Source organism: Meleagris gallopavo, chromosome 3 (assembly GCF_000146605.3).
Source record: "Meleagris gallopavo isolate NT-WF06-2002-E0010 breed Aviagen turkey brand Nicholas breeding stock chromosome 3, Turkey_5.1, whole genome shotgun sequence".
In the NCBI taxonomy this organism is placed as follows: domain Eukaryota; kingdom Metazoa; phylum Chordata; class Aves; order Galliformes; family Phasianidae; genus Meleagris; species Meleagris gallopavo.
Window position 1 is genome coordinate 59,749,349 of NC_015013.2, and position 18,885 is coordinate 59,768,233.

The window sequence follows — 18,885 nt, forward strand, 5'->3', positions numbered from 1 at the left end:
TCCGCCGTTGGAACCGAAACGCGCTCGTGTGCGACTGTGTGTTCGCCGGCGGCATTCCTAAAGCGGGCGTGAAGCGGAGGAAAGCGAAACGCTGCCTGGAGAGCCAACCGAGAGCCGCAGTGCCTCCGGGGCTGAGGACGAGTCCGGGAAGGTGAGCAGCTGGCGGCGTTCTGGGGGACGGAGGGCTCCCTGCTCCCGGGCCGGGCGGTTGTGATTCCGTGGCGCTGCGGGGAGCGGAGTTGGAGCCGGGCGCTGCTATGCGTAAGGTGGCACCGGGTCGGGGGCTCCGCGTACCCGCGAGGGCTGCGATTGCTAGCAGGCTAGTTACGGTAACGTGCGAAGGCTGCGGCCGTTCTGACAGCTCGCCTGTTTGTCTTCGTACTGATGTGAACGTGTCTTCTGCAGCAGCTCTTAGAAATACTGAGCTGCTCTGCTTCTGTCCCGCTAATGGGCCCTGAGGGATCCTGTGAGTATCGCAGGGCTGCTGCTGTGTAACGCCGTTCGTGCGCGGGCACAGTGTGCTCACAGCCTCGCTCAGAGATGAGGCTGACTCCGTAAGACTGCTGGTATTTTATTCCCTCATTCTTTTAATACATTAAAAGAACAAGGTGTCCCTATAGCTGCTCTTGTGGTTTTTCAGTCTAGAGGTCTAAATATAGTTCAGATGTAAGTTTTTTTTTTTTAAGTTGCAAACCTGCACATCGATGTCTCTAATGACTGCGATACCAATTTAATTACGAAGAGGGGAGGTGTGTGAGGAGGAGTGCTTTCCCAAAGACACTTGAGAGCTCAGGAAAAAATGTTTCGAGCTTTTGGAAAGCATTTTGGAAAGTTCCCTGTTAATGTTGTCAGGGCAGGCTCTGTGCGTGGCATTTCCAGTAACTCAAAGGTAGGGAGCAGACCCCTTTATTCCTCTGAAGACATTTAGAGGTGGTTGTTTGGGTCAGAAGTACGCATGTTGAACTTCACAAGCAGTGTTGTTTTACCACCGTGACACTTCAAGGCTGAAGCATCCCCTATGGTTATGGGGTGATGATGAATTGCCTTAAAATTGTTTTCCAACCTTAATTTCCCCCTTTGATTGTAAATTACAGCCTCACCACATCTGACGTTACTGCACCGAGCTCTGTTATACATGCATAAACCAGTGTGCTGTGTGTCTGTGCATTCACACAGTTAGAACACCTTAACACTCTGTGTGGTTCCAGAACGTAGGAGGTCAGTGTGTGTGTTTACTTGTAGGAGTGTGTAAACTGTTCTTGCAAAATGCCATAGGGATAGTTGCGCTCACAGCATGAGGAATCAATGGTGGTGAACTGGCTGTGTAATTTAGGTAGTGCTAAAAGCTCTTTCTCCGATGTCTTTCAATATTCCGCTGCTTAAACTGTTGCCTTTTCCCCATCCCACAGCCGCGTGGTTCTGGGCAGTTGTGAGCTCTGCTCAGAACTGTGGCTCGGGTTTGCATCCTTCATTATTCTGTAAATCCTGATACACTCTGTTGTGTGGATGTTTTGCCAATTTTAGTATGTAAATTCCAGTAACTTTCTCTGTGCTGAATGCACACTAACAACATAAATCTTAAACAGAGGTGAATCCGGATCTATCTGTGTAGTGAAATGGGAACAGCTGGGGACTTCTGTTCAAGGTCATGTAGAAAAAAAAACCAGAGGGCAGTACATCTGGAACTGAAATTTGGGTTTCTCCAGCTTAATCTGCTGTGGAAGGGGCAACATGAGGCTGGGATTATTTGCTGTGTGTTTACTGAAGCCTGACTGCCCTCTTATGTAGAACCGAACAAGTTGCAAGCGGCTGGTATCGGTGTGTGCCAGACTTCTGGGAAGCAGCTTGTGCTGCTGCTGCTGCACCTTCTTGTCTGTGCTGTCCTTAGGCATCTGCCTTTAGCTGTAATTGGACCTGGTGTGTAGGAAAGCCGAGGAAGCATGCCAAAAATGTGCAGGTAGCATATGTAATGCAAGCTTGGGTCTTGCTTGGTCTGCTCCTGCTGTAAGTCAGTCACCATCTGAGACGCTGTGACCTTTTTGCAAACTGTAGACACAGGCTAAAGATTAAATTAGTATATACCCACGTGCAGATTAGAAGCCATCTTTTATTGGTGGCAGTTGTGCTTAGGCCCATTTTATTACTCAGGTATTGCTTACCACAGCAAAGAATCTGCATTCTGTTATGTAATGAAGAGGAATGCATATAGATCCTATTTTCTATGTAGAGTATGTATTTTATGTATCTATTATACGCTGCATATTTATAAGTGTAAATGTAGATATGTATTTGTATGTGTAAGGTATGTCTGTTAACTTACTGGAGCTTATTTTGGGAGGTGGGCTAGAGAGAAGGGATGTTCTTTACTGCAGTAGGGAGGTGGGAAATAGTAGACTGAAGAAAAAAGTTACTGCTTTCATTCCCTTGGTTCAGTTTTCAGCTCACTGCTTCTTTCTACTTGTAGAAAAGAATAGCAGGTAGAATTGGACTTTGCCCAAGTGGCCGTGGAGTAGTGGTTTGCTCTTCATGCTGCTGCTACTGAGGATTTTTAACAAGCAAGGTAGGTGATGGGTGTGTAAACAGTGAGCAGCCTTTCTTTCCTTCATACCAATGGCTGATTTAAAAGAGTTTGAAGATAAGACAGGGATTGGACAGAATGTTTTGGTTAGTGTTCTCCTTTTTCATCACTTCTAATTTCTGGAGGTCTGTGCTGGTATCTAGTGTTTTCATACCAAAATGGTATGTGTGTGGTATGTGAAAGAGTAGCCTGTGTGCAGCCTGTTTCCTTCAGAACTAGATTATTCAACAGCTTCTAGGCATCCATCTCTCCTTAGAGAAGAACAGCGATCTGTGTTTTGCTTTTGAATCTTTTGTGTCTCCTACAGTCCCTGTCTTTCCTCCCCCTGTGTTCTGCATTGGGTTGTGGATAGCTTGTATCTCATTTCCTGGTGGTGAATGGTTGGGTCACTCCTTTTCATCATAAAGAGCAGAGAACAAGTTGGCTTTCTCAAAATATCTGTAATATCCTGTGATATGTCAAGTTGATATCAAGGTATTTGTGGAGGCTGTGAAGTGATGAAAAGTGTGCTGGAGGTGGTGCTCTCTAAAGTAAGAGGACGTCAAGTAATGTTTATAGCAAATAATAGGACTCTCCTGTGTCTTTGTTTTCTTAAGTTTGTTCTGTAGCTGGAGTTGCACTCAGGTGGGATTTTCTGCAGCTGGTTTTACTTGTGACTCAGTCCTAGAGTAAAATAACTTTTTCCAGGTGGATTATTAGTGTGTAAGGGAAATGCCTGTTCTGTTTTGGTAGGTGGGTATGGATCCTGGTGAGTCTTCCAATTATGCTTGCAGAAAGGCTGGCTTTTGGGCTTTTTGACTGTTCTCTCTGCTTCCTTTCTATTACTTGGAGTGAATATAATAGTTCTTTTATTCCAGCCTTAGTCAGAAGCATTTAGGGCAATTTGACTACAGCTATGAAGACAGTGGGTGCTTCCTAACCTAGTTGTGGTAGAGTCTGAGTCATGAGCTCAAAGGGAGAGGTCTTTGGTTTTGCATTGATATCGTCTTCAGGTTATTCTCATTTAGAAAAAGAAAACAGTCTGATTAAACTTCAGAAATGTTTTACGATATGTTTGGAGCCTATCTTACATAGAGTGGAGTTGAGAGGAAGTTGCTGTATGTCACAAACTCCTTAGTGTTTGCTTGTTGCGTGTAACTGTAATGAGGTTGCACAAAGGGGGTTTTTTGTGAGACATTCAGAAAATTCTTCATTTGTGTGTCTAGAGCTATATATGTTCATATTGAGTCAGTTTTGCTATTGCCATGCTCTCATTTCAGCAGAGGCAAGGGTCAGCTTGAAATTTGGCATTGTTGTGGCTTCCTACAGGAAACAGTGAAAATAGAGCTTGCTGCTGGACAGCCACAGTGGAGAGAATGGAAGTGAAGCTGTTGGTTAGGCTTGAAACTTTGCCAGGAGGATGCGTGACTTCTGCTCTTCCCTTGTCTATCTGTATGTGCCTTCCGTGTTTCAGACCTCAGTACTGCAGTGACTTAAGTTCTAGCTCATCACAGTTGTTTTTAACAGCATTGATTTCGGTGTTAATGTCCTGCATGATCTGCATGCTCTTTATCTAGTGCCCAAGTATGATTTTAGGATATTTCTTTTACAGACCTTTATTTTTTTAAAAAAGCTTCTCCTCCTTTCTGCTTGTTGCCAGCAGAGGCAGGGTTTGCTTGTTCCTAGCTACAGAAAAGCTATAACCGGAGGCAGAGACTTCTCACCTGACAGTGTCTATTATATTTACCCATATTTGGCAACCTTCAAGACACTGCAGTTTGTGCTTTTTGGAGCTGTGTGAGAATGCTGTCTCTTTGCTCCTCGTGACTTTCATGTAGCTATCACGGCACTACTGGTTTTACCTACTACTAAAAATTCAGCATGGAAAAGGTTAAGGTAAATCTGTCCCTAGTTCTACAGGCAGGCCTGCAGTTCTGACGAGTTCTTCAGAGCTAGTGTGCTCACAACAAATAGAATTTAAAGAAAGCTGTGATATTCTGGAGTGTAATGGCCTAACCGATAATGCATTTGTTCCAGCCTTGGCAATTCCGTGTAGCTTTGGTGACCCAGGCACAACTCGGAAGAGATGCATCAGGGAAGGAAAAGAATCCCAGCTGGGGACCTTCCAGGTAGCTTCAAAGAAAGAAACACGAACACTGCAGTTTCAACTTGTCAGATGATTTATTTTTTTTCTCCCCAGCAAGATGAATAAACCCTTCCTGAATTAATCTGGGTGACACTTCCTCCTTTTGTTTCCCCTAGAACTTTGAGCTTCTGATCTGGAATACAGCTCAACCTGCTAAGTAATATTCTTTGTGCTACAGCTTTTAATCTGTAGCACTACTTGTGTAGTGGTGGAACTGTGGCACCAGGAATCAAAGGTGAAAGGGATCGGAGAGGTACAGCCTTTATTATGAGAGTGAATGCATGCATGTTAGGAATGAAGGTCAGTTTACAAGAGGACAAAGACATTGAATGATATTAGTCAGGCAACTCTTAATTCTTGTTAAAGCTTTGCTGTTTTCTTTATGTGATGAGCGATGAGCAGGAAGGCAGTTCCTTGAGCTGTATCTGAAGAGGCTGAAGATTGACATAAGTGTTTAGTGAAGTGTAAGCTTAGCAAAATGCTGACTGGAAGCAGCGCCCATTGACTATTTTAGAGGGCCTCTTATTGGTGGAGAAGAGTACAGTTAACCTTTAGATCTTAAAAAATAGTGTGGGGGAAATGAGTGAATGGGTCTTAAGGAAGTTCTAGTGTGAAAAGGGAACTGTACCTTGTTGTAATAAGGGCTTTAACAGTGGCTTGCCAAAGAAATGGAGAAACCAAGTTGAAACTTTAGGTCAGTAACCGTGCTGTAGCCCAATAAAAGGGGAAGGAGAAAAGCTCAGCCTTGTAAATGCCAGATCAGTGAAGAACAGAACACTTGAACTGACTACAGATGTAACAAAAAGTCATTCTCTGGTTATAACTCTCAAAAAGTTATTCTCTGGTTGCAGTATGGATCATCTATGACTCAGCTGTGATTACAGTAGTTTCAAACACTCCTTTTTGTTTAAAGTCATCATACTGAACTTTCAAAATTACTTAATTTTAAATTACTACAGGAGGGATAATAATGTGAAAGTTTGACTCAGGGAGGTGTTCTGGCTTTTGAGAACAAGAAAATAGTCAACTGACTGTGATTAGCAGGGTATCGAGAACATCTTTTCACTGAATTCCAGGGGCTTCAGCCTTCTTGCCAACATAAATATGGGTGTCTCTCTAATAGCAGAATTACCTCAGATTAGCTTGTGTTTTTGAAAGTTTATGGTATGAAATACACAGTCCACTTTAATACCTCTAGGTGTTTTAAAGAGAATAGTAGCCTCCTCTTACTTAAAAAGAAAAAAAAAAAAACCACTAAACTTTTCTCATGTTTGTAACTCTGACATGCAGTGTTCTAGAAGCAGAGCCACTCTCACTGACGACTTCAGATGGCTGCGCAGGCCTGAACAGGGGTATAGGTATTTCAGTGGTGTTCTCCAGCACTCCTGAAGTTCCTGTTACTTGAAGTGTGGCCTGGTAAGCAATTGGCTTGTGCTCACTGCCAGGCGGGGAGAGTATTCCTCTCTCTGTAGGGGAACATCCAGTTAGCACCAAATGCTCTGGTCTTTTGCCTTTCTTGTGTTCTGTAAGGAAGTGAACTGCTCTGCTAAACGCAGGCTATGCCAGGTAGAGAGTAGATGTGAAAGAGGACAGGTGCTACCTGTGTCCTCTGAAATTCACATGAAAAAATTTTCTAATGTCATCTTTGAGCCCTGATGTGATAATTAATCCACTCAGTACATTCTGGCAAATCTGAAATGCCTTCTGGTGCAGCCTCGTGCAGTTGAAAATACTTGGTTTTTAAAGAAATCCTTCTGAACGTAACGTCAGTGGCTTTTCTCAGCTGATACCTAGTTGTTATTTCACTTGGTTCTGTCTTTATTCCTTCAAGGGACCCCAAATCTATTTCCAGAATGCATAAAGGAGGCTTTTGTGTTGCACTCAAGTCCTCAGAGAACATGAATGATTTCAGTAAAATGACAAAGGACCAAGGCATGAAAACTTGCAAAATCTTGTGCATGTCTGCGTACATGCATAGTAAAGTGTGTATATCCTGTGAGGAAAAGTTGTTGTCACACAGGTTTTAGCACTTCTAGTTAAGTGTTCCTGGACTTAATTTTCTTTTTTTATGTTCACTTTAAGGTTACATAATGGAATTCACGTTTTCTCAAGAAGAGTTGCATGTCTTAGATCAATACCGTTGAAGATAGCATCTGATTGCAACACCCCAAGCACCGTCCTGTAACGAATTTGCTAGAAGAACGCATACAATGGATCTCAAAGAAAGCTGCCCAAGTGTTAGCATTCCCAGCTCTGATGAACACAGAGAGAAGAAAAAAAGGTTTACTGTAAGTATATGAGTATAAGCATTGTAGGCAAATGTGTAGGTTATTACTACTTGGAAGTGTTACTTGTTTTCAATAGTGAGCTTGTTTCTATTTTGAACAGGTTTACAGAAATCTGTTCACTTGCTCTTGTGAGTACTGGCCATAGTCCAGTGTGAGAAGCTGTGAATGTTTTACAGTGGTTAACTACTTTCTGCAAAAACAATTTGACTTTGCAAATTTCTGATACTCCCCCTCCACCCACCCCCAAATAGCAGTGTTTTCTCTTATAAAATATGGAAGTTTTCAAATGTGAGTATAACATTTTAGTGCCAAATCAGATGAAAATTCGGCATTCTAAGTGATTTATTTTTTATAAAAACATTCCTTTTTTAAAGGAATAAAATATGTTTATGAAATTGCCATTTTTTGTAGGTATCACATCTTGATATTTTGTGTGTAAAAGAAAAAAAATCATAAGCCATCACATTTTTGAAAGACCATTTCTCAGTCTTCCTTCCTGTTTTCTGATTGTAATGCTTATGAGTTTTTTCCTATCCTGTTCCTATTTCCACTCCTTGTTGTTCCCCTCCCTTTCTTTTTTGGTCTCCCAGTTTGACCTTCTTTCTGGAAATAGTCCTCCCATTCTGTGGGGAGATTCTTGCAGATTGAAAAACAAAGTTTTGTGCACTCGTCTGTTTGTATACAAAGACAGCATAATAATCCTTCATTTAAAAAGCTCAAACTGTTTCATTGCTCTTGTGCAACTTCCTCTAAGCTTATTCTGTCTCTCTCTTTCTCTGCATTAGTCACTCTTCAGAAGTGAAGTGTAAATATACTTAGACTCAACTGCTGCCTGAAGAACATAACAAAACAAAGATTTACTTAATTATTTGTCTTCCTCACCCCTCCCCCTCTCCTCTCCTTCCCCTTTTCCTCAGAGAAGAATGATACTCAATCTTCAAGTATGTCAGAGTGTAAGTTGAGGCATAAATGTGCTGGTAAAAGGAACAAGAGAACATCACTAATACTTTGAATGTGTGTGAAACTCAAATGAGCAAATAAAAATAAAAGCCGAAACTTGAGCAAAACAAGTTTGTTTTATTGCCTCAGCACTGACAGTCCTGCTGTTAAAAAGTCTCAGTGTGGTACAGCTGTGGAACATACTAATATCTAGATTTCCATGTCACTTTACCTAAATATCTTTGTGACAGCCTTAGCTGAGTAGGTGCTTTATCTGGGCATGCCCTTTGGGAAGTACTACCAGCAATAGTAGGAAACATCAGAAATTGGGTGTAGGGAGGAGGAAAAAAAAAAAAGATCCAGCCCAGCTTGTGCTGTGTGGAGGTGTGCCTTGTCTTGGCATTTTCTGCTTTCTGCATCAAGGAATAATGAGTAGAGTGACAAGGGCTACTTTCAACAACCAAGCTTTTGACTGTTGCCTGGTGTGTTGTGGGATTTGATGACAGAAGTGAGGGTCATGCTAAACTTTGTGGTAGGAACACTGAATTCCAGAGCGTGTCTGTCAGTGCTTTCACTTTGCCGCCTCTTTTGTAGCTGTGTTGTAATGACTGGAGCAGTCAGTTCTGCTTTTGGACGGGAGTGAGAGGGGTGGGGGGAACACTTAGTTCTGAGCAACTTTGTGGTAGGTCATAGTTGACTGCTTCTCATGGCAATGTCTGTACAAATTCCCTAAGGAGGAAAAAAGCCTTAGGGTGAAAGAAAATGTTAAAATGACAAAAGCTAGGAAAGACTTTGAGTGACTACTTTGTGTAAACTTTACCACTTAATCAATTACAGTACGTATAATTACTGCTTCTATTAAGAGGCTATTCCAGAATCTTACTGATCCGAATAGAAGTGATAAATTGTAGCTCAAACCTTACTGTGGTTGGCTTCATGTTGGCTCAGAAAGGATGCAAGTATGAGCATTGTCTAGTTCTCATGCTTACTCTAACTGAAGCATTTTTAGAAACAACCATGTCTCTGTAGAATCCTTATTCTGACAAATAAGTCAAACTTCTCAGTTTTGCCTTTGGAAATGAGCTCTTGGTTCTTACTGAGCATCTGCATAACCTCTTAATTGAACGTTCAGTTTGTTTTTTGATAAATACTACCTGTATTTGATATGTTTATTCACACCTTTGGGGTGTGAAGTGGGGAAGGGAGCTAATAATTTCACATTTACATTTTTTTTGATGTTCAGGCCATGAAATTTTTGTTTTCACTTAATTCCTGGTAACCAGCCTCTTTGTATATCCATTCTAGTTCACTGTCATGCCTTTTTTCCTGAAGATTCAACATTCACTTTTCTTTTTAAAAAGTGGCAAAGTACTTATTTTGGGCCACACATTGGCTATGTTAACTGCTATTCTGTCCTTATTTTATAGTGGCCTGCTTTCTTTTGCTTTTATCCCTGTGTTATTTAATGGCTAAGGCTTAATTGTATTCCCTGACCTCTTCTGTTGTCTCCTCCAGCCATAACACAGACTCGCTAAGAAATCATAATTTTTCTGATATAATCTGAGAAACTTTTCAGATTTCAGTAACATGTAATAAGGTATGGCTTCATGGAGGCTGTTGTCTTTCTTTTTTTTTTTTAAACTATAGTTAGTTTACATACTTTCCCAATGCTTGCTTTCTTGAAAGTGAAAGATGTATATCCTACCACAGTACATATTTTTAATACAAATTGAATATTCAGTCTAGCAGTGTAAGCTACCAAAACAGAATTGCAACCTTTTGATTTCAGTGATTTCTTCCTTGAGGAAGTCACATTGAGAAATAGCTGGGAGTTGTCCAGTCTGGATCTGAGAAGACAGTTTGCAATTATGGTTGTGATGGTGATGTTTTCAGGAGTTTTGTTTAGTCTTGTGTTTTTTATTTTATTTTATTTTATTTTATTTTTGAAAGTATTACTTATTCACAGATTACAGGGCTTGGATGGATTTTTTTCTGTTTTCTAGGAGCTGTTTAAGACAAGTTTTGCTTCAGACTTAATTCAGTTTGAAAACATTATTCTCTGAGCAACTCTAGATGGTTGGTGGTTTTTTTTTTTTGTCTTGTTTTTTGTTTTGCTTTGTTTTTCCTCTTGCCTTTGTAGAAGCAGTCAGGATAAGTGTAGCTGCTAGTAGTAGTAGAGCCCAGAAGCGTGAAAACATGGGTTAACTGTTGATGCAGAACAGAAGGAAAGGAGGCCACCAGGGTATCAGCCCAGTTTTCTAGGTGAGGAATTAGCAGCCTGCTGCACTTGTTTCCTTTCTATGTCCCTCTTCTCCTTGAAGAAAAGGTGGGCTCTTTCTGGAAGCACAAGAAGATGGGGATGGAAGATGAACTGCTTGCTTAAGAGGGAAACAGATAGGAGATCCAGTTATCAAGTAGGTGCATGAATCCAGGGATCCACAGTTTGCTGGATACTAGAGTCCTCTGATGTCATGGGATTTGAATTTTGCGTTGGGTTCCAGCTGCTCGTCCGTGACCCCAGAACTGTAACCTGAACTGCATTTCAATCACAACAACATTTTTTTTTCACTTTGAAGAATTCATAGAATCATAGAATGATTTCAGTTGAATTTAGTATTGTCCAGATTCCCAACCATCTGCAAGGATCCTGATTATAATATGCATTCAGGATGTTGGGAGGAATTATTCTCTTTATACCTGTCATCCATATGCGCTTTCTCCCCAAGTTTCAGTGAAGGCGATCTTCAGTGTTTGAATGCTTTACTTCCTTGATATTTGATATTAGCTTTTTTCTCTTTCAGGCGCCAGGTAAGCAAAAGTCATTTCTGAAAACAGCCAGACTTTCTTGATTGCTCTCCTAATCCTTTGCATTGATGATTGATGTTTGTGACTACTGTAAGAAATACATAGCTCAGCCACTATGTTTACACAATAAGCTTAACAAGCTGGCCTTATTTTCACCCAGGGATTAAATGTGGGAGGTTTTCTGAAACTTTGCTGTTGACGTTAACGTGTATTTATGTTATTGTAGGTTTACAAAGTGTTGGTCTCAGTTGGCAGAAATGAGTGGTTTGTCTTCAGACGATATGCAGAGTTTGATAAACTCTACAATACGGTAAGCAAAATCAGGTTATGGCGTTGTGCCAGGATAACACAGAGTAACACTTGTTTCCAGTGTTAAGTTTTCAGTTAATGCCCTCACTGAGGAGTTTGAGTCAACATCCAATAACTGTAGGAGCCTGTTTAAAGAAAAAAAATGGTGTTGTTTTTCTTTTTTTGTTTTACTTTGATTTGTTTGAATTTTAAACTCAAAATTGGTTCCTTTGCCAAGGATCATTATGTTGCGAAGGAAATTTCCAATTAACCAATTGTCAAAGCATGCAAAGTGTGTATTTGTATATGGAATTGGTTGGGTGGTCACAGCCAAAGGATTGTAGTTGATGCTTTATGTCCAGGTGAAGACCAGTGACAAGTGTTGTCCTTTAGAGTCTATCTTGGGACCAGTAGTGTTCAGCATCTTTATCAATGACACAGGCAGTGAGATCAAATGTACCCTCAGCAAATTTGCTGATTCAAGCTGGGTGGTGCACTTGACGCAATGGAAGGAAGAGAGAGATGCCATCCAGAGAGACCAGGACCAGCTTCGAAAGTGGGCCTTTGAGAACATAGTGAAATTCAGCAAGGCCAAGTGTGAGGTGTGGCACTTGTCAGGGCAATCCTGTATACATGAACGGACTGGAAGAAGAACCCCTTGAGATAGCCCTCTCAAGGACTTGGGATCCTAGTGGACAAAAATCTGGACTTGACCAACAGTGTGCAGCCTGAAAGGCCGTTTCCTGGTTAGCAGAGCAAGGGAGGTGATTATCCCCCTCTACTCTGCCCTTGAGAGGCCCCATCTAGAGTACTACGTCCAGGCGTGAATTTCCTAACACAAGAAAGATGTTGAGCTGTTGGATCAGGTCCAGAGGAAGGCCACTAAGATGATCAGAGGGCTGGAGCACCTCTCTTATGAGGAAAGGTTGGGAACTGGACTTGTTCAGCTTGAAGAAGAGAAGGCTCTGAGGGGACCACATCGTGGCCTTCCAGCACTTGAGGGGAGCTTATAGACGGGAGAGAAACAGACTTTTTACACTGTCTGATAGAGACAGGATAAGAGAGAACAGTTTAAAACTAAAAGAGAGGAGTTAATTAGACTAGATAATAAGGAGGAAACTTTGTTCTCAGAGAATGGTGAGGCACCGAAACAGTCTGCTCAGAGAAGCTGTGAATGCCCCATCCTTGGAGACATTCAAGGCCAGGTTGGATAGGGCCCTGGGCAGCCTGGTGGGTGCCAGCCCTGCCCATAGCAGGTAGGTTGGAACTAGATGATCTTTAACGTCCCTTGCAACCTAATCCATTCTGTGATTCTATAATTATGATTTTGATGGTAAAAATCACAGCAAAAGTCTAAGCACGGTTTCGTTTTATGTGTTATATTTCCAGCTAAAGAAGCAATTTCCCACTATGAACCTGAAGATTCCAGCTAAAAGAATATTTGGAGATAATTTTGATCCTGGCAAGTTATTATCTTGTTTCTTGTTTTGTCAATGTCTTTATTTGAGACTTGGTCTGTTGCAGCGTACAGGAAGCAATCTTAGATGAGTATTGCAGCAATCCTCAAACCAGTGACTAAACCAAAGGTTAGTCATACTTGAGTAAAGAGCAGGAACTAGCGTGGGTAGGTATTCTTCCTTGCGATTTTGAACAAACTGTTGCTTAATGGCATGATACCTCTTTTGTACTGGGTGCTATAGTTCTTCCCAGCTGTGTCATATTCAGGATTGTGAGAGATTCTAACTGTCAGACATAAAAGCCAAATTACAGGCTCTTCTAAACGTATGCCTATTGAACTTTATATTTGCTTTGTGTGACTTTTCTTCCCGCTAAAAATTTAAGTAACAAAGGAATTTATCCTTGAAGGCTTCTGAACTTCGTATCTAAATGTGTTTTCTTGCACAGTTTAGATGAAACAGGAATTCTTCCTGTTGTTGTTACATTTCTGGAAGCCTGTTTGATAAGATCACTGTGTGATCCAGTTAGGACTGATTGGTCCCAATAAAGCTCACCCTGCCCACATCAGAATACTAATGGAAAATCACTTTTAAAAGTGCAGTGAATCAATGGAAGCAGCACCATGGGCGAATAAATACAAAGGCAAATGGGCAGGCTAGGCCTTTGCTCTGTGTGTTTATACCTTTAATTCAGACCTTTTTACTGAGGGATTTTCCTGATGGTCATTGAGAACCTCCTTCTACTGGGTTGTTTATTTGATCAGTCTAAGTTTGTTATCTCCTCTTGTACCTGTTTAAAGATTTAATATTCTTTTTGCTGGAGTACCAGTGGATCCAGATAGGCTGACCTTGGCATTAAGAGTTCTTTCAAGCATCTTAATTTTTAGCAGTTACTGTTAATCATCTAAACCTTGACATGAAGCTTCCTTCTCTTTTTTTTTTTTTTTAATTTAAAATAATCGTGTACAATTACTCATGTTTGCTTTCCTCTGTTGGCTTCTTCTGAAGAAGACCTCTTGTTTTATTTTGTCTTCTTTCATTTTCTCCTACGTTGGGACTTCAGAGTTGGCTGAAGACTTAGTAATATCATGCTTTCTGGTCTTCTGTGCAGCCTATTGGATTTCTTGGATTCAGATTTAGGAAACTGGATTTAAAATGGGGAGGGAGGCGGAGGGAAGACTAAAACTTCATTGAAATTATGTATGTAGAACACAATCCTCAGACTTTAAATTTCCATCAAGTATTCTGTAATCCTGGAAGCATGAGAAAACAGTTCTTAAGATTTTTCTTGCTGCAGGGCAGGGTGATGCTCTTTTAAATAATTCTTGATCTTAATGCTTAATTTACTAAAACTTTGATGCAGTGTTTCTGCTTTTTTCTGAAATAAGGTATATTCTACAGCTTTGGAAAGGTATTTTGTTGGTCTGTTCTTGCATGTGCAGTGTGGGCATTCAGCATTGTACTGGTGCATTGTAGTCAAAAGCATAGTAGAGTGAAACTGAAAAATGCTTTTCCCAAAGTCTACTAAAAACGTTATCATAACACACGTTATCATCTAAAGCCTCATTTCTTATTATCATTTAGGTTATTTCAAAATTAATCCAATCGTAACTTTAAAAACAGAGCAGAGGGAAATAATAGAAACCAGTCAGAATACAGAACAAAAAAATGGTGTGTATTTGAGTAGATTTGATGCAGATATTTTTTCTTCAGCAGTGTGGACAGGTTTCTAGGCTTAGAGTGGCTGGCTGCATTCGGCATCAGAAGTAGCTGATGCTGGTGACTCACATAAAATCTTTATGCACGTTTGTGCTCCTGTTTTGGGGGATTGTTTAACATCCTAATTCAGGTTTAGGTATTATGCTGCTGATGTTCTTAATAATTAAAATTCTCAAGTTTTTTTTTCCAAATATTTTAAGTAACCTGCTCATGGCAGAAAATGTCATTAGAATACCTTAGAAAGGTTTACATGTTAATTTTTAGAAGAAAAAGACTTTTTTGTGATTGATACAAATGATGAAACACAAGATTCTTCTGTTCTTTGCTTTTTTTTTTTCCTATTTCAAATCCCTTGCGTATCTTTCCATATTGCTTAAAAAAAATCATAAAGATTCTGAGGATTTATTTAACGTTAGGGATTATGTCCAAGGTGGAAAGAAAAGTATTTTACCTAATTATTTTTAGTGGTTACATCTGAGCGCTTGCTGGATGGTTGTGCAACTTTCCCATTTTCATTTGTTATGGAAATATGCTGTTTGGTGGGACTGTTCATGTAAAAACACGATTTGTGTGATAGTTTTGCCCGTGGCTTTTTTCCGAGAGAAATAAGGTCCTGGGGGCTCACCCATGCAAAGAAGGTTGCAGGAGTTAGCACACCGTGGCTGCACATTGCTCTTGAAGTGCTTTAAAATCCATCTGTCCCATCACACTTTAAAGTAGCATTACAGAGGAACTGAAATGTGTTACCTCACCTGAATGTTCTTGTGATTTTCATATGTTGAACCAATCCTGTTCTCACTTTGCTCTTTTTAATCGTTATGCATCACAATCCTCAAATATCTTCAACTTAAAAATAAGTTTCTTTTGTAAGCTCACTGATCATTCCTAATCTTTTTTTTTTCCCAGATTTTATTAAACAGAGAAGAGCAGGACTGAATGAATTCATTCAAAACTTAGTTAGACAGCCAGAGCTATGCAACCAGTAAGTAATTTCATTTCTGTTTTATAAGGGTTGTGACTATATTAAAAGTTGTGAGGTGTCAAATATAAAATTGTGAATTAAGTACTTTTGACTAGAAAATTTATTTTACCTGTCAGTACTTCTAAGTGTAATAAATTATCTTTAATATGATTGTTCTTTAAGGAAAACACAGAGGCTAAAGAACAGTATAAAATGTTTTTTTCTCAGAACTGATCTAGAAATAGCCTTGCAATTAACTGATATTAATTTAAGGGGTGCAGATTCCCATGTAAACTCTCTTCCTCTAGGGCAGGTGTCTGTTCTGTTGATAGCTTTACTGTTTGAGAACTCTGTCACTTGCTACTGTGTTGCCCTTGTAGGAGTCACTCCCTGCATCTTTTCTGGTCCTGTTTAACATCTTCAGTGGTAACCTGGATGAAGGGATAGAGTTCATCCTCAGCAAGTTTGCTGATGATACACAACTGGGAGGAGTGGCCGACCCTCCACAGGGCTGTGGGGCCATCCGGGGAGATCTGGAGAGTTGGGCAAGGGGGAACCTGACAGTGTTCAACAAGAGCAAGTTAGGAGCTGACCTTCTGAATAGCAGCTCTGCAGGGAAGAACTTGATTGTCCTAGTGGACAACAGGTTGGCCATGAGCCAGAACTATGCCCTGGTGGTGGCCAAGAAGGCCAATGGTATCCTGGGGAGCGTTTAAAAAGTATGGTGAGCAAGTCGAGGGAGGTGATCCTCCCCCTCTACTCTGCTCTGGTGAGGCTTCACCTGGAATACCGTGTCCAGTTCTGTGCTCCCCAGTTCAAAAAACACAGGGAACTTCCAGAGAGAGTCTAGTGGAAAGCCACAAAGACAATGAAAGGCCTGGAGAATTTCCTGTATGAGGAAAGGCTGAGAAAGCTGGGCCTGTTGAGCTGGAGGAGAGGAGGCTGGGGGGAGTCTTATCAATGCTTATAAATATCTAAAGGGTGGGAGTCAAGTGGATGGGACTAGGCTCTTTTCAGTGGTGTGCATTGACAGGACAAGAGGCAGTGGGTGCAAACTGGCACATGAGGTTCCATGCAAACATGAGGAAATTATTGTAAGGGTGACAGAGCACTGGAACAGGCTGCTCAGAAGGATTATGGAGTCTCCTCTGGAGTACTCATAACATATCTGGATGTGTTCCTGTGCAACCTATTCTATGGAATCTACTTTTTAGCAGGGGGATTGGAGTAGATGATCCTCAGAGCTCCCTTCCAACCCCCACAATCCTGCAATTTTTCTTAGAGCCGTTCATGTGTGTACTCCAGAACTTGTTTTAAGCATCTTAACCAAGTAGCTTGGTCACCTTCTCTTGGTGGCTTGGGACTTGCCTGAAACACATGAATAAGATTCCATGCTAAATCTTTTGTCAGAAGACCTGTATGTGTGATAACCTCCATCGATGGGGTGGTGATAAATTACAAACAGCTCCTCTGCATTACAACTTTGGAGGAGTACAATTGTGCGAACTGATTTTGAGGGTAAACCTCGGTTTTCTTTCAGTTTCAACCTAGACCTAATCAATTTAAGATAAAGCCATGCAGCTTTCTACGTTGCTTGAATTAGTAAATCAGTAACATTCTATTTCTGGCTTTAGCTCTGAGTTACATGTGCTTTGTTTAATTATTCTATCAGTACAATCCATGAAACTGTCCATTTCCCACAGGAAAAAAATACCAGAGCATATTGCTGCAGTTTGAAGTCTGCCATCAGATTTTATTTTCCATCACGCGAATTGTGTAATGTTGATTAAGTTGAACTATGTACTTCCTTTCTTCTTTGGAAGAAAAAGAATGACATATATACGTTCATTCTGATAAGTGGAAAAAACTTTGAAACAAAGGCTTTATGGCGAAATAGTTTTCCACTGAAGGAAGTACTGTGAGTTTTGTAGTCATAGCACTGATGTTCTTTGGGAAAGAATAGAAAACATTGCAGAATAACTAAGTGTTAAAAGCTAATCTGTTTTGTTAAATTATTGAAAAGATTCAGATCTTTTTTTAATTTAGCATAACTCTCTTGTCACTATGTCCAAATACCAAATATTGTCTCAAAACATTTTATATTAGTTCTCCAGAAATAAAGCCATGCTTCTGTATGCATCACAGATTACAACAAATCATGTTAATAATTACATCATCTGTTGCCTTTTCTGTGTACCAATAAATATGAGCAGGAAAGAAATACCAAAGGTTGATGACTTCGAGTGTCTTGGCACAACCTGCTAGAAACTACTTAAGGACTATACAGTGACTGAGTCTTTACAGGTAGCCCATATACACATTTGAACTGTTTTGCTTCAATAATAAATTTGATATTAAGTAAAATAACTCTCAGAAACTTAGTAACATACAAGGAAGTGTTAGGGGGCTGTATGTTCTCGGAGAAATGTAAAGAAGCTCACCTTCCACTAAATCTTTAAGCATTAAAACAGGTATTGAGATTTTATACTTCTTAAGTCCTGCTTGGGAAAACCGTTTCAGTAAAAGCTGAAGAGTAGTTCATAGTGGCTTCCCATTTCTGGAAGGGAAGGCACTTGAATCTCTGAATTGAAAAACACAAATGTCAGATGCAGTGTGTCCATGATGGTAGTATTTACATTGTTCTCTGAAACATGTAACTCTGTGCTGTTTTGTTTTCTTTCAGTGGACTTTGTTCTTGGGTCTTGCTTGTTAGATGGTGTATCAGGATAAAACCTTTCTGCTCAGTAATAAACCTGACAAAAACCTACACTCTGGTACAGTGAATAGAGAGACCCTGTAGTTGTAGGAAAATCCTTCACCAGCCATCCCTGTCATGGGGGATACTGGGCTGGGTGAATCTTGTCTTAGACTGAATTGGGAATTACATGGGCCAGCTTTGAGCAGTGTTTGCTCAGCTAACCGTATTTGTTGGAGAACTTGCACTCGTGGGTAGAATGCAGAGCACGCAAAACAAACCAAATCTCCAAGGGGGTGGAGATCTGATAATGCCTCTGCTTTGATGACTGCTGTCCTGGATAGGAGCTGGTAATTTGTTAGTTGTGAGCACTAAATGTAAGAAAGATAGCAGCATTTCACGTTCTTTTTAAAAGGGTGTGTGGTTTATATGTTAAACTGTAAAGACCAAGGAGTATACTTTAAACATTTAGGTTCTGTCGATGCCAATTAATTTTACCATCGTGTTTCAAAGTTTGCAACTTTTTGAGCTTGTTTATGTTTCTCCTCGCTTTTTGTATGGCTTGCATGTGTTTATGTGGGAAGACTGACACAGAAGTACAGCCACTGAGGGGACTATATTTAGGGGGGCTTTGGGACTCTTTGTGGATTTCAGATATAATGCATAAACAGAATGTGTCCAGCCCATCATAAAAGTCCAGGGAAAAACAACTTACTGGTAAAAAAAAAAAAGACAGTGTGCATTGAACATTCCACCTATGCTGGTCTTTTTTTTTATCCATTTAATTTGATATGTGAGGTTGTTTTAGAAACAGTTTCAATGTATTTTAAAATCCTTTGAATTAATGCAACCTGAGCTAATGGTCGCACTGCAACCTTGGTGGAGAAGTGGGTCCATTAAGCTTTAATCTAATCACTACTTTTGCAGTCTTTCACAGCTTCTGAAATTAGATGTGAACAATGTGACATTGATCAGTTGTGCCTCTGGCTGCTCCATATTGCAGAAATTGCTGAATACCCAAAACTGCTCA

The 18,885-nt window shown here is 40.4% G+C and overlaps 1 protein-coding gene across 2 annotated transcripts in view; it reads left to right on the forward strand.

The window, feature by feature from the left end:
* The first annotated feature begins 6 nt into the window (after positions 1–6).
* The window catches only part of LOC100542838 (serine/threonine-protein kinase Sgk3), a 33,132-nt gene continuing 14,253 nt past the window's right edge, over positions 7–18,885 (forward strand). The window contains exons 1-6 of one of the 2 annotated variants that reach the window (XM_010708999.2): positions 7–151; positions 4,595–4,686; positions 6,786–6,991; positions 10,962–11,045; positions 12,413–12,485; positions 15,106–15,181. In XM_010708999.2, the coding sequence (XP_010707301.1) occupies positions 6,914–6,991; positions 10,962–11,045; positions 12,413–12,485; positions 15,106–15,181 (311 nt within the window). In that variant the 5' untranslated portion in view covers positions 7–151; positions 4,595–4,686; positions 6,786–6,913. The remainder of the gene's footprint in view (positions 152–4,594; positions 4,687–6,785; positions 6,992–10,961; positions 11,046–12,412; positions 12,486–15,105; positions 15,182–18,885) is intronic. The other variant, XM_010708997.2, reaches the window with a different exon arrangement.